The 12,500-nt window shown below is 35.2% G+C and overlaps 1 protein-coding gene across 3 annotated transcripts in view; it reads left to right on the top strand.

The window, feature by feature from the left end:
* Nucleotides 1-12,500, top strand: part of LOC149771191 (calmodulin-regulated spectrin-associated protein 1-like) — a 124,145-nt gene that overhangs the window by 51,858 nt on the left and 59,787 nt on the right. For all 3 annotated transcript variants that reach the window (XM_089948758.1, XM_089948757.1, XM_089948756.1), the window contains exons 6-7: nt 2,531-2,678; nt 8,764-8,902. In XM_089948758.1, coding sequence (XP_089804884.1) covers nt 2,531-2,678; nt 8,764-8,902 — 287 coding nt within the window. The remainder of the gene's footprint in view (nt 1-2,530; nt 2,679-8,763; nt 8,903-12,500) is intronic.

The raw sequence follows: 12,500 nt of genomic DNA, 5'->3' as shown, positions 1-12,500 counted from the left end.
TATGTAGACAGTTTTAACCATTCAGCACTTTTATCAATTCCCTTGTTTTATTGTGTCCAGATAACCTGTGTACCAACATAAAACATGAGGACATATGTGCATTCCATTATTTCTTATAGAAAATACCAAGATAATAATGGGTTCTGAATTGCAAAGCAAGAATTTAAAAAAAATAAAAACTGGAAAATGAAACCTTGATATATTACTTGTTTTATCATAATAAATGGTAGTTTGTGCCTAGAAATTTTGGGTTCAGCATCATGTAATTTGCAACTTTTAGTAAGAAATGGTAAATGGGTATAGACTGTCAGATGATTGGAGTTGGAGAATAATTATGTAGTAAGATACAAACTTAGGTAGGGGCCCTGAGTGGACAAGTGGTCTATACCACTCACCATTATGGATCACTGCCATCTCACCTCTGTCTGCTCGGGTTCGAGTCTTAAATTCGGCTAATGTGGTTATGTGAGAAAGTTTGACAGTAGCTTCTTGTGGGTTGGTGGTTCTTTCAGGGGTTTTCCCAGGTTCTTCCTCCACCATTTATACTTGCCACCACGTATAGCGTATCTTGTGCTAAAAAATGGCATTAAACCCTACAACAACAACAACAAACATGGGTAACTCAAACATTGATAACTTGAAATACATTGTAACAATCAAATGATATGCTCAGACTGGATGAAGGCTTTCTTTTGCCTGCAGCCTCAGAGATCGGGAAAAGCTGAAATAGTTAACTATGTTTTCTGGGCAACCATGCTTCAAGTTCTTGAGTAGAGTTCCAAATTATCGTATTCAAAATATTCATTGAATATATTAAGACAGGATTTAAATATTTGTCTGTATGAATAAGGGATCAAATCTATCCATTTTCTAGTCCATTTTCGGGTGTAAGAGACAATTTTATGAACAACTTTAAGGCCACATCCATCTGACTAATATAACGATTCATAAAATATAAAATATGCAAATTGAGGTCAAAAGAGTACATATTTTTGAATAGCTCTAATAAAACAAAACATGACATTATCATTCCCTTGACTTGACAGGTCAAATGAAGATCATAGCGAAAGTAGTTTATGCACCCTGACCACACATTTCTACCTTCATTTTCCCTGTCCAGAGGTCATTTTTGACACAAAGGGATGCTCACAGTTCAGATGTAAGCCCTTTCCCTAGGTGGTAATTTTGAACAAAACTCGGTTAAACAGTTAGAATAGTTGCATCCAGGCAGTGTTTGAGATATTCTGCTTACAATGACCTCAGCTGACTGCTTTGCTTCAAAGCCAGCTATAGGTATTTCACTGTCTACATACTATGTAGTAACTATGGGAGGTGAAAATGCCTCATATCTATTTCAAGAACTACTTGAGCCCAAAATAGCTGATCCATATCTTGAACTATTAAACAATAATATCAGAAAAAAGTCGCATCATAACCATCAGTTAAAAAATGTGACTGGAGCCAATTTATGAAACTCTCCCTTGCCACCTTGGCATTCATTGAAACACATGCACACCCTACACCCCCAACCGTATGCCCTCGTCATCTGAATCTAACTAAATTACATATGAGCAATGTTTAGTAATTTTTAGAGTATTAAGTAGTGTTTTGAGGATGTAGACTAAAAAGCAAATCTGAAATTGTTCACTGTTTATTTTCAAACTCAGTTCTACCATAAACATGCATCAAGTGCTGAAGACGGATTAAAAAGATTGTAGAAATTCAGTTACCTATTCAGTTACATTTTGGGACTGTCTCAGCAGTTCCATGGGAACTGATATGTTCTGCATCAGAATTAAATGGGAACTTGGTAATTTTAATTTCATTTCATTTTAATAGATTGGAGGCCTCAGGAATTTGTTATATACGCTGGTCATGTCTAATGTGATAGACCTTTTGCCTGACATAACATGCTGAAATTAGACTTTGGGAGTTATTGCTAAGCCATTAAAAACTGATATTCAGATCTCATGTATAATTGTTCTAACTGAAACCCATACATGAGTTGTGACATCATTGTGTTTATAAAATTTACATTGTATTAGTTATAAACTGGCCTTGTGACTTCTGTATAAAGTATAATGTAATCTCTGCAAGGCCATGTATTAGGGAATTACATGTCATTCTCTGCCTTAACCAAAGCTGGGAGAAGATGTTTCAGTTTTGTGGATAAAGAGGGATGTTAGAGTCAGAATAATAACTTGAACAGAGATATCATGAGGGGGGATATGTAAAATGAATGCAGCGTTAAAAACCTTTTTTGTCTTTTGAAACAGATAGCTCTTTTCAAGTCATTATTTCTTAAATACAGGACACAGAGCAAATATTATACAGCAGCATCTTTGAGAAAGGGTACTGTTTGCAGTTAGATAATACATGGATTGTAACATGTTTTTTTCATTGCTATGATATTTGTACTGTTTGTCAAAAGTGCAGCATGCGGTGAGGTACAGCATACAATCTATTTGTAATTTTCATATCCAGTCAACACTAAAGTGAGATCCTTAATGTGGCATTTTGCTATCTTCAGGAGATTCACAGTGTTTAATGCCTCCACTGACCTACCCGATGATTTGGAAGACACAGTACTTCTCTGGATCAACAAAGTCTGTGCCTATCTACAGCACATGCTTGACAAAAAGGAGGAACAAATACTGGAAGGGGAGACTACTCAGAAGGTATGGTCTTTTAGTAAAGCTTCTTTGTTTTTTAATTATTGTGTTTGTGTGTTTGGAAATCATGTATGCCTCACAACAACAAAGGTTATGTACTGTCAACCTTGTCCATATGTCTGTCTGTCCATCACACCCTAGTTAAGTTTTGTGTTTGGGTCAGTTTTTAGGCACTCTGAGTGTGTGTGTGTGTGTGTGTGTGATTAGGATGTTTAACATAGCTCTAACAATTTTTTAGTCATATCGCTACGATGTCTGCAGTTTGGCAGTTTATAGTGATGTCTAGTACTGGGGCATCATGCCACAGACTAGCATAATATCCCACCCAGTCACATTATCTTGACACCAGGCCGACCAGTCTTAACACTGACCTCTTAATGCTGAGTGCCAAGCGAGGCAGCTGTTAGTTCCATTTTTTGTAAGTCTTTGGTATGACTCGCCGGGGTTCGAACGCATGACCTCTCGCTTCCGAGGTTGACACTTTTAACCACTAGGCCACCAAAGCGATGCACTTTGATGGAGGCATCAGTGTTCCATGAACACATTTCTAGTATTTAGATCTACTGGTCTTACACTAGAAAGAGCTTATGAGATGGCCTATTGTCAGTCATCTGTCAACCATCATCCATCTATCTGTTAGCTTGAGTTTGATATCGCTGCTAAACTACTTAGAAAATCACATTGAAACTTTACATATATTCATCCCAAGGTCTTGTTGGTCCTAAATGTTGACGGTGCCACTCAGATGTCCAATATGGCTGCAGTTTTGATCATCTCATGATCACCACTTCTCCTGAATGGAATGTCATATCAGCATGGGGTATTTACAAAAAGACTTATGATGTCTGTTTTGTCCTAAATAAAATGCTGCCAGTCTGATATCTAATATGACCACCATGGCAGCCATCTTGAAAATCTTGTTATCAGAACTGAAAGTCATTGCAGCATAGGGTTTTCACCATAAGACTTTATGATGTCTAGTTGGACCTAAATGAAAATTATTTTGCTCACATATCCATTAATGCCACCAGTGTTGAAAATCTTGTCATCGCTGTCTCTCTTAAATTTACATATGAACATCACGTTTTAAGTAAAAGGACCACCCCCAGATGGTCTAGAGATCTAAGGTACTTTCAGTTACAGATCACTCACACATCTCACCTCTGTCTGTACAAGTTCAAGTCTTAACCAATGTGAGTATGTGGGAAAGCTTGCCAGCAGCTTCTCTTTGGTTGGTTGGTCTTCACAGGGTCTTCCTGGGTTCTCCCTCCATCAGATATATTGGCTACCATGTGTAGCCTATCACATGCTGAAAAATGGCATTTTATCCCAAACCGTTGTCTGCTTGGACCCCGAATGAACATGGTACTGATCTGATGCCCAATATAGCTACCATTGCAGCCATCTTGAAAATCTTACCTCTACTCTTGGTCGTGTTGGCATGGGATTTCACTGGAAGACCTCTTATGATTTCTAGTTGGTCCTAAATAAAAATGCTAATGCTTGAACATCCAGAATAGCCAACATGGTGTCCATCTTGAAAATCATTTTGTTACTTCCAGATTGAAAGTCATATCAGCATCAGGTTATCATCAGAAGATGATGTCATAGTTGGTACTAAAGGAAAATGGTGATGAACTTAAGTTCAGATGGCCACCACAGCAGCCATCTTGAAAATCTTTTTATTGCAATCCCTTCTAAATGGGAAGTCACATCCACATGGGGTTTTCACAAGAAGACCCATTTTGATATATCTAGTTGATCCAGAATTAATATTGTGCAAATCATATTTACATTCGTCCTTCATTTTATATTTATTTCTGCACAAGAGCTAGAGTTCTCTACCATCTACCATTATCAAACTTTGTGAGTAGTTTGTATATGGGAAAGGAAGAAACCAATTTTGGTCCCAAAAGATAGAAGTAAAGGTCACAGCGACTGAAGAAAGGAAGGCAGTTTCACGCGATATCTTGATATATTGAACTAAATTTAAAAAATTAAAATAAAGCATGAATTTTATTAGACAATACCTCATTAGTTCGTAGTTGTATCGTATAGCATTGCTGCCCATTGATACTTCCCAATATTTTCAATGAATGATATTTTGTTTGACATGATATTTGTGGAGAAAACATTTTAGAGAAAACCATATACAATATAAATGCATTCTACTTGAAATTTGTCAACTTCAGTAACAAATGATATGTCAAACTTTCATTTACCAGTTTGGATCAAAATTAGTTTAAATCTTAATCAAGTAGTAGTGTATTTTCTGGAAGAATAAAATGGGATTTATACCTGTCTCCATGTTATAAGCAGGTTAATGAGTTATCACTGCATGCTAAGAGAGAGAGAAAGATCATAATTTGGACGATACACATGATAATACTATATGTACAGTTAATGTTTTCATAAAAAAATATAGGTGTAAGCCCAATGACTTATTTTTCTCAATACATTTTCACAAAAAAACTTTTCACCATAAACACTGAGGCCTCTTACCTCATTTGGTCTCCCTTGTTCTAGAAGTAAGGGAGCATAAGACCCAAATTTAGATGCAATCATGCAAAATGATATATAGGGCAATAGTAGTAAAGAAATTTCTTTTTTAATGCTTTACCCATCAAAAATGTTAAATTGATGATTTTTTTCCTTCTCATCATTTTAAAGTGTAAGATAGGTTGGACTTTGTACACATTTAAATATCAGTAAGTGTAAGATAGGTTGGATTTTGTACACATTTAAATATCAGTAATTGTAAGATAGGTTGGACTTTGTACACATTTAAATATTGGACTTTGTACACATTTAAATATCAGTAAGTGTAAGATAGCTTGGACTTTGTACACATTTAAATATTGGACTTTGTACACATTTAAATATCAGTAAGTGTAAGATTGGTTGGACTTTGTACATATTTAAATATCAGTAAGTGTAAGATAGGTTGGACTTTGTACATATTTAAACATCAGTAAGTGTAAGATTGGTTGGACTTTGTACACATTTAAATATCAGTAAGTGTAAGATTGGTTGGACTTTGTACATATTTAAACATCAGTAAGGGTAAGATAGGTTGGACTTTGTACATATTTAAATATCAGTAAGTGTAAGATAGGTTGGACTTTGTACATATTTAAACATCAGTAAGTGTAAGATAGGTTGGACTTTGTACACATTTAAATATCAGTAAGTGTAAGATTGGTTGGACTTTGTACATATTTAAACATCAGTAAGGGTAAGATAGGTTGGACTTTGTACATATTTAAACATCAGTAAGGGTAAGATAGGTTGGGCTTGTACACATTTAAATATCAGTAAGTGTAAGATAGGTTGGACTTCGTACACATTTAAATATCAGTAATTGTAAGATAGGTTGGACTTTGTACACATTTAAATATTGGACTTTGTACACATTTAAATATCAGTAAGTGTAAGATAGGTTGGACTTCGTACATATTTAAACATCAGTAAGTGTAAGATAGGTTGGACTTTGTACATATTTAAATATCAGTAAGTGTAAGATTGGTTGGACTTTGTACACATTTAAATATCAGTAAGTGTAAGATTGGTTGGACTTTGTACATATTTAAACATCAGTAAGGGTAAGATAGGTTGGACTTTGTACATATTTAAATATCAGTAAGTGTAAGATAGGTTGGACTTTGTACACATTTAAATATCGGTAAGGGTAAGATAGGTTGGACTTTGTACATATTTAAATATCAGTAAGTGTAAGATAGGTTGGACTTTGTACACATTTAAACATCAGTAAGTGTAAGATAGGTTGGACTTTGTACATATTTAAATATCAGTAAGTGTAAGATAGGTTGGACTTTGTACATATTTAAACATCAGTAAGTGTAAGATTGGTTGGACTTTGTACACATTTAAATATCAGTAAGTGTAAGATTGGTTGGACTTTGTACATATTTAAACATCAGTAAGGGTAAGATAGGTTGGACTTTGTACATATTTAAATATCGGTAAGGGTAAGATAGGTTGGACTTTGTACATATTTAAATATCAGTAAGTGTAAGATAGGTTGGACTTTGTACATATTTAAACATCAGTAAGTGTAAGATTGGTTGGACTTTGTACACATTTAAATATCAGTAAGTGTAAGATTGGTTGGACTTTGTACATATTTAAACATCAGTAAGGGTAAGATAGGTTGGACTTTGTACACATTTAAATATCAGTAAGTGTAAGATAGGTTGGACTTTGTACATATTTAAACATCAGTAAGTGTAAGATTGGTTGGACTTTGTACATATTTAAATATCAGTAAGTGTAAGATAGGTTGGACTTTGTACACATTTAAATATCAGTAAGTGTAAGATAGGTTGGACTTTGTACACATTTAAATATTGGACTTTGTACATATTTAAACATCAGTAAGTGTAAGATTGGTTGGACTTTGTACATATTTAAACATCAGTAAGTGTAAGATTGGTTGGACTTTGTACACATTTAAATATCAGTAAGTGTTAAGATAGGTTGGACTTTGTACACATTTAAATATCAGTAAGGGTAAGATAGGTTGGGCTTGTACACATTTAAATATCAGTAAGTGTAAGATAGGTTGGACTTTGTACACATTTAAATATCAGTAAGGGTAAGATTGGTTGGACTTTGTACGTATTTAAATATCGGTAAGGGTAAGATAGGTTGGACTTTGTACTTATTTAAATATCAGTAAGTGTAAGATTGGTTGGACTTTGTACATATTTAAACATCAGTAAGTGTAAGATTGGTTGGACTTTGTACACATTTAAATATCAGTAAGTGTAAGATTGGTTGGACTTTGTACGTATTTAAATATCAGTAAGGGTAAGATAGGTTGGACTTTGTACATATTTAAATATCAGTAAGGGTAAGATAGGTTGGACTTTGTACACATTTAAATATCGGTCAGGGTAAGATAGGTTGGACTTTGTACTTATTTAAATATCAGTAATTGTAAGATAGGTTGGACTTTGTACACATTTAAATATTGGACTTTGTACGTATTTAAATATCAGTAAGTGTAAGATTGGTTGGACTTTGTACGTATTTAAATATCAGTAAGTGTAAGATTGGTTGGACTTTGTACATATTTAAACATCAGTAAGTGTAAGATTGGTTGGACTTTGTACACATTTAAATATCAGTAAGTGTAAGATTGGTTGGACTTTGTACGTATTTAAATATCAGTAAGGGTAAGATAGGTTGGACTTTGTACATATTTAAATATCAGTAAGGGTAAGATAGGTTGGACTTTGTACACATTTAAATATCGGTAAGGGTAAGATAGGTTGGACTTTGTACTTATTTAAATATCAGTAAGTGTAAGATTGGTTGGACTTTGTACGTATTTAAATATCAGTAAGGGTAAGATAGGTTGGACTTTGTACACATTTAAATATCGGTAAGGGTAAGATAGGTTGGACTTTGTACTTATTTAAATATCAGTAAGTGTAAGATAGGTTGGACTTTGTACATATTTAAACATCAGTAAGAAGCAGATTTTTTTATAAAAAAACATGTAGGCATATAGTGCTTTAACTATTTTGAAAAATAAACATATATGCCAGCAGTATTATAAAAATCTACTGGTTTTGTGAAATAATGGAGGCATCTTTTATTGCTTTTGGTTGATATTTTCCATAACATATCTTCCACCTTTCGGTGTCTGTGTGTTATGTGATGTCTGTTATTGCTCTCAGTTTGTACGTGTTATGCGATGTCTGTTATTGCTCTCAGTGTGTATTTGTGTTATGTGATGTCTATTATTGCTCAGTGTATGTGTGTTGTGTGATGTCTATTATTAATATCTCAGTCACAGTGTGTGACAATTCCAATGCTAGTCCAGACAACAAATATCTCAAAATTTTGATTTTGTTTTTGTAATGTAAAACTTGGGCTAGTTGCATCAGTTTCACTTGCCTCAAAATGATTTGTACTTGTCCAGGTTTGTTGGGTTATGTACTTGTGATCCATTGAGTTTGACAAACATGATTGGTTTTAAACATAAAAAATGTGAATGACTTAGAACATTTTTTGTTATGAGTACTTGCTCTTTGTATAATGTGCATTTGTTTTTGTTTTGAAGGTTAAAATTGTGAGCAAGTCAACTCCTCAGGATTCAATCAGTGTGCCTGTGATGGAGAACTTTTTAAGCGATGTAGGAGATGGATGCTCCCTCGCTGTTCTAGTCAGTTTCTACTGCCCACATCTTAGACGATTAGAAGGTGAGTCATTTATTTGTTGTGCAGCTGCTATTGCCATGGGTTTTCTTCGTAAACATTTCTCACCACAGAACCCCAGCTGTATCATTGAACAGATTATTGATTGTATGAAACAGCACAAGAGACGTGCATAGAGTTGAAATGCAGTCCTCTGACAAACACATTATATTCTTATCCTGAAATCAAATTCATGTTGTTCGTTCTGGAAATTCTAAGTTTAAATGCTGGTCCTTAAATAGCTGAGATGTGGTTTTTTAGGTACTACTACCTCCTGCCACTTAAACTCGTCACCAGGGGTTAATGTGTTAAATGGTTGAGATGTAGTTTTTGAGGTACTACTACCACCTGCTACTTAAACTTGTCGCCAGGGGTTAATGTGTTAAATGGCTGAGATGTAGTTTTTGAGGTACTACTACCTCCTGCCACTTAAACTCGTCACCAGGGGTTAATGTGTTAAATGGCTGAGATGTAGTTTTTGAGGTACTACTACCTACTGCTACATAAACTCGTCACCAGGGGTTAATGTATTAAATGGCTGAGATGTGGTTTTTTAGGTACTACTACCTCCTGCCCCTTAAACTCGTCACCAGGGGTTAATGTGTTAAATGGCTGAGATGTAGTTTTTGAGGTACTACTACCTCCTGCCACTTAAACTCGTCACCAGGGGTTAATGTGTTAAATGGCTGAGATGTAGTTTTTGAGGTACTACTACCTCCTGCCACTTAAACTCGTCACCAGGGGTTAATGTGTTAAATGGCTGAGATGTAGTTTCTGAGTTATAGGAATCTAAGAGAAAATTATCATCTTTGGAATGCATTTACTTGCACATGCAGGATTAATAGATCGAACCTAGGTCCCTAAGGGTGCATAGCAAGTGTTTTAGCAACAGCATAGCTGTCTAGTACTATGATGTGACTGTATTTTTAAAAAAATTCACACAAATTAAAGATATGGTTAAAGGTATCTATTTTATGGGCAAAGCTTTTTTCCTCAAAGATGCAGAATGCCAGAGTTATGTTTATTTGTTTGGCTGGTAAACTCTGTTATTGGTATGCTTGAGAATGTTCATTGGCACTAAGTTAAAGCATCTGTAGGATAATGAGCAAGGTCAAGTCTTTGAGTCTGTTGCAGTGATGAACTGTTGACAAGTAAAATAAAAGCAGTGTGATTTATAATCACTAAGAACAACAGATGAGATGATCTTTTGTAGAAATGTAAATATATGACAAGAATGGTAACCATGCATCAGTCTGTTTATGCAAATTCTTGTTGATATAGAACATGATGGAGATTTAGGGGTTGTGTTAGCAGATTAGAGGATCAGCGAAGAGTCACATGCATACTTTGTGAAGTTCAAGTTGTTGATGTAAGAAAGAAGGGCCAGCTGACAAAATACAGACAGTTGTTTAAAATTATAGACTGACTGATCAGCGACTGAGAGACATCTGTCAGGATCAACAGGTCTGCAACATCCATGTCCTAACTTATTGTAAGGGGCACTGCCTGTGGGTTGAGATTTTTTTCAGTGTTCTATAATTCAAAATCAGTGAACATGATTCTGTGTGTGATTTGGATTTTAATGTGGTTTTAAAAAAATTCAGACATATCACTACGATGTCTGCAGTGTGGCAGTTCATAGTGATGTCTAGCACTGGGGCATCATGCCGCAGACATCTAGCATCATGCCGCAGACATCTGGCATCATATCCCACCCAGTCACGTTATCCTGACACCAGGCTGACCAGTCCTAACACTAGCCTCTTAGTACTGAGAGCCTAGCTGTTTGTACCATTTTATAAGTTTTTTGTATGATTTTGGCCAGATTGAACCCTCCTGCATCCGAGGTAGATGCTGTAACCACTAGGCCACTGGAGCAGTCTGTATGCAGAAAATAACATTAATACATTGATAGAGAAAGCTAAGTGAAGAGTTGAGTATGGTCCACGTTGACATTCTCCCAATGTATGATACAGCTTTCACAATCAGTGTACTATATACTGATTATGCTTTTATAATACTTTAAAAGTATAAGCATTTGGGTTAATTTATTATTAGAAATAATTTTGACAATGTTTGAGAGTTTAATAAGTGATGGGAATCTGCATAATGCCTTGTAATACGCTGGCTTCATTCTGGATACACAGCATGTATATTCTCATGAATGTGTTTTTGTTTGGATTTGCTTGGTTTCAGTGCCGCTAATTTGATTCCGTCATTTTAAAGAATCCTGTTGGTAGAAGGGTTTGACATTGATGTTTCAATTCATCAGTTTTGGACACCAAAGTACTTAATCAGTTTTATTATTCAAACTAGAACTTCGCTGAATGAATTCACTGTAATCCCAAAATAGTACTTTGCGTATATAGTCATATGGGGACCTTTTAATTCCAATAAATGATTTAAACAAATTATTCCTCTTAAACTAAACCTAAATTCAACATTAAAAAATTCTGGAGACTGAAAATAAAATAGCAGTAATAAAAATAGGAATTTGAAATGAATTAATTTTTTTCTTCTTTTGCCTTACATCTCCATGACTCTGTTATGATCCTATGTCATAATACCTCACACATGACGCATCTCACAACACTACCCACCTGACTTTTGTCACAACACAACCCATCTGGAGGCCCCGAGTGGCCGAGTGGTCTAAAGCGCTGTCCGTCACGAATCACTGCCATCTCACCTCTGTCTGCGTGGATTCAAGTCCAAGGCTTGGCAAATGTGGATATGTGAGAAAGCTTGCCGGTAGCTTCTCGTGGGTCGGTGGTTCTTTCCGGGGTTTTCCTGGTTCTTCCTCCACCATTAATACTGGCCGCCATGTATAGCGTATCTTGTGCTGAAAAATGGCGTTAAACCCTATAACAACAATAACAACAACAACCCATCTGATTTAATTATCCAACTGGAAAATTTCCCCAAACTGTAACTGAATAGAACACGAACACAAATAAACAACCTATTTATAGCTCATTAGCTGAAAATAGAATCTGCACTCATAGTTCAAGGAAGCATTTTAAAAGTCAGAAACTACATTCATCCCATGTACATCTAAAAAATCACAAGGTGAACTAGTTTTCACTTTTCTGTCAGATGAAGGTAAAGTTTGGGGGTAATTTGGCCACCCACTTTGCCTAGTAGCATGACCCGTGCAATACACTGGTTAGATCTACTGTGTGGACATGGATTTTCTTTTTTAATACATGATAGAAAAAACATGCTTTTACTGCAGTAGAATGAGAAGAGTAGACGATGAATGTTATTATCTTACATAAATATTGGATTAATCCTATATTGTCATATATGACCTTCAAGGCTAAAACTGTCTTCTAGTGACTTTACTTGAAATAGATATGGGTCAAATATTTTGAGCGAGATTAGAAAATCAAATTTATGTAAGCGATTGAAATATGCACTATGCAATACATTAGTATGGACATATTTCCAGATGCAGTTATTGTGCAAATATATGTGCAGTAATTTGAAACTAGGTCATTGTGCTCTGCTTGCTAAGTCATTATAATTGAGGTAAAATTAGGAATGGTCAGAAGTTTAAGAATCTTTACATGGCATTAAGGCATTTTTTTTATAAATGTTGGCC

The sequence above is a fragment of the Sinohyriopsis cumingii genome, unplaced genomic scaffold (genome assembly GCF_028554795.1).
Source record: "Sinohyriopsis cumingii isolate HCF-2022 unplaced genomic scaffold, ASM2855479v2 utg002073l, whole genome shotgun sequence".
NCBI lineage: Eukaryota > Metazoa > Mollusca > Bivalvia > Unionida > Unionidae > Sinohyriopsis > Sinohyriopsis cumingii.
This window is presented reverse-complemented; position numbering and strand designations above follow the sequence as displayed.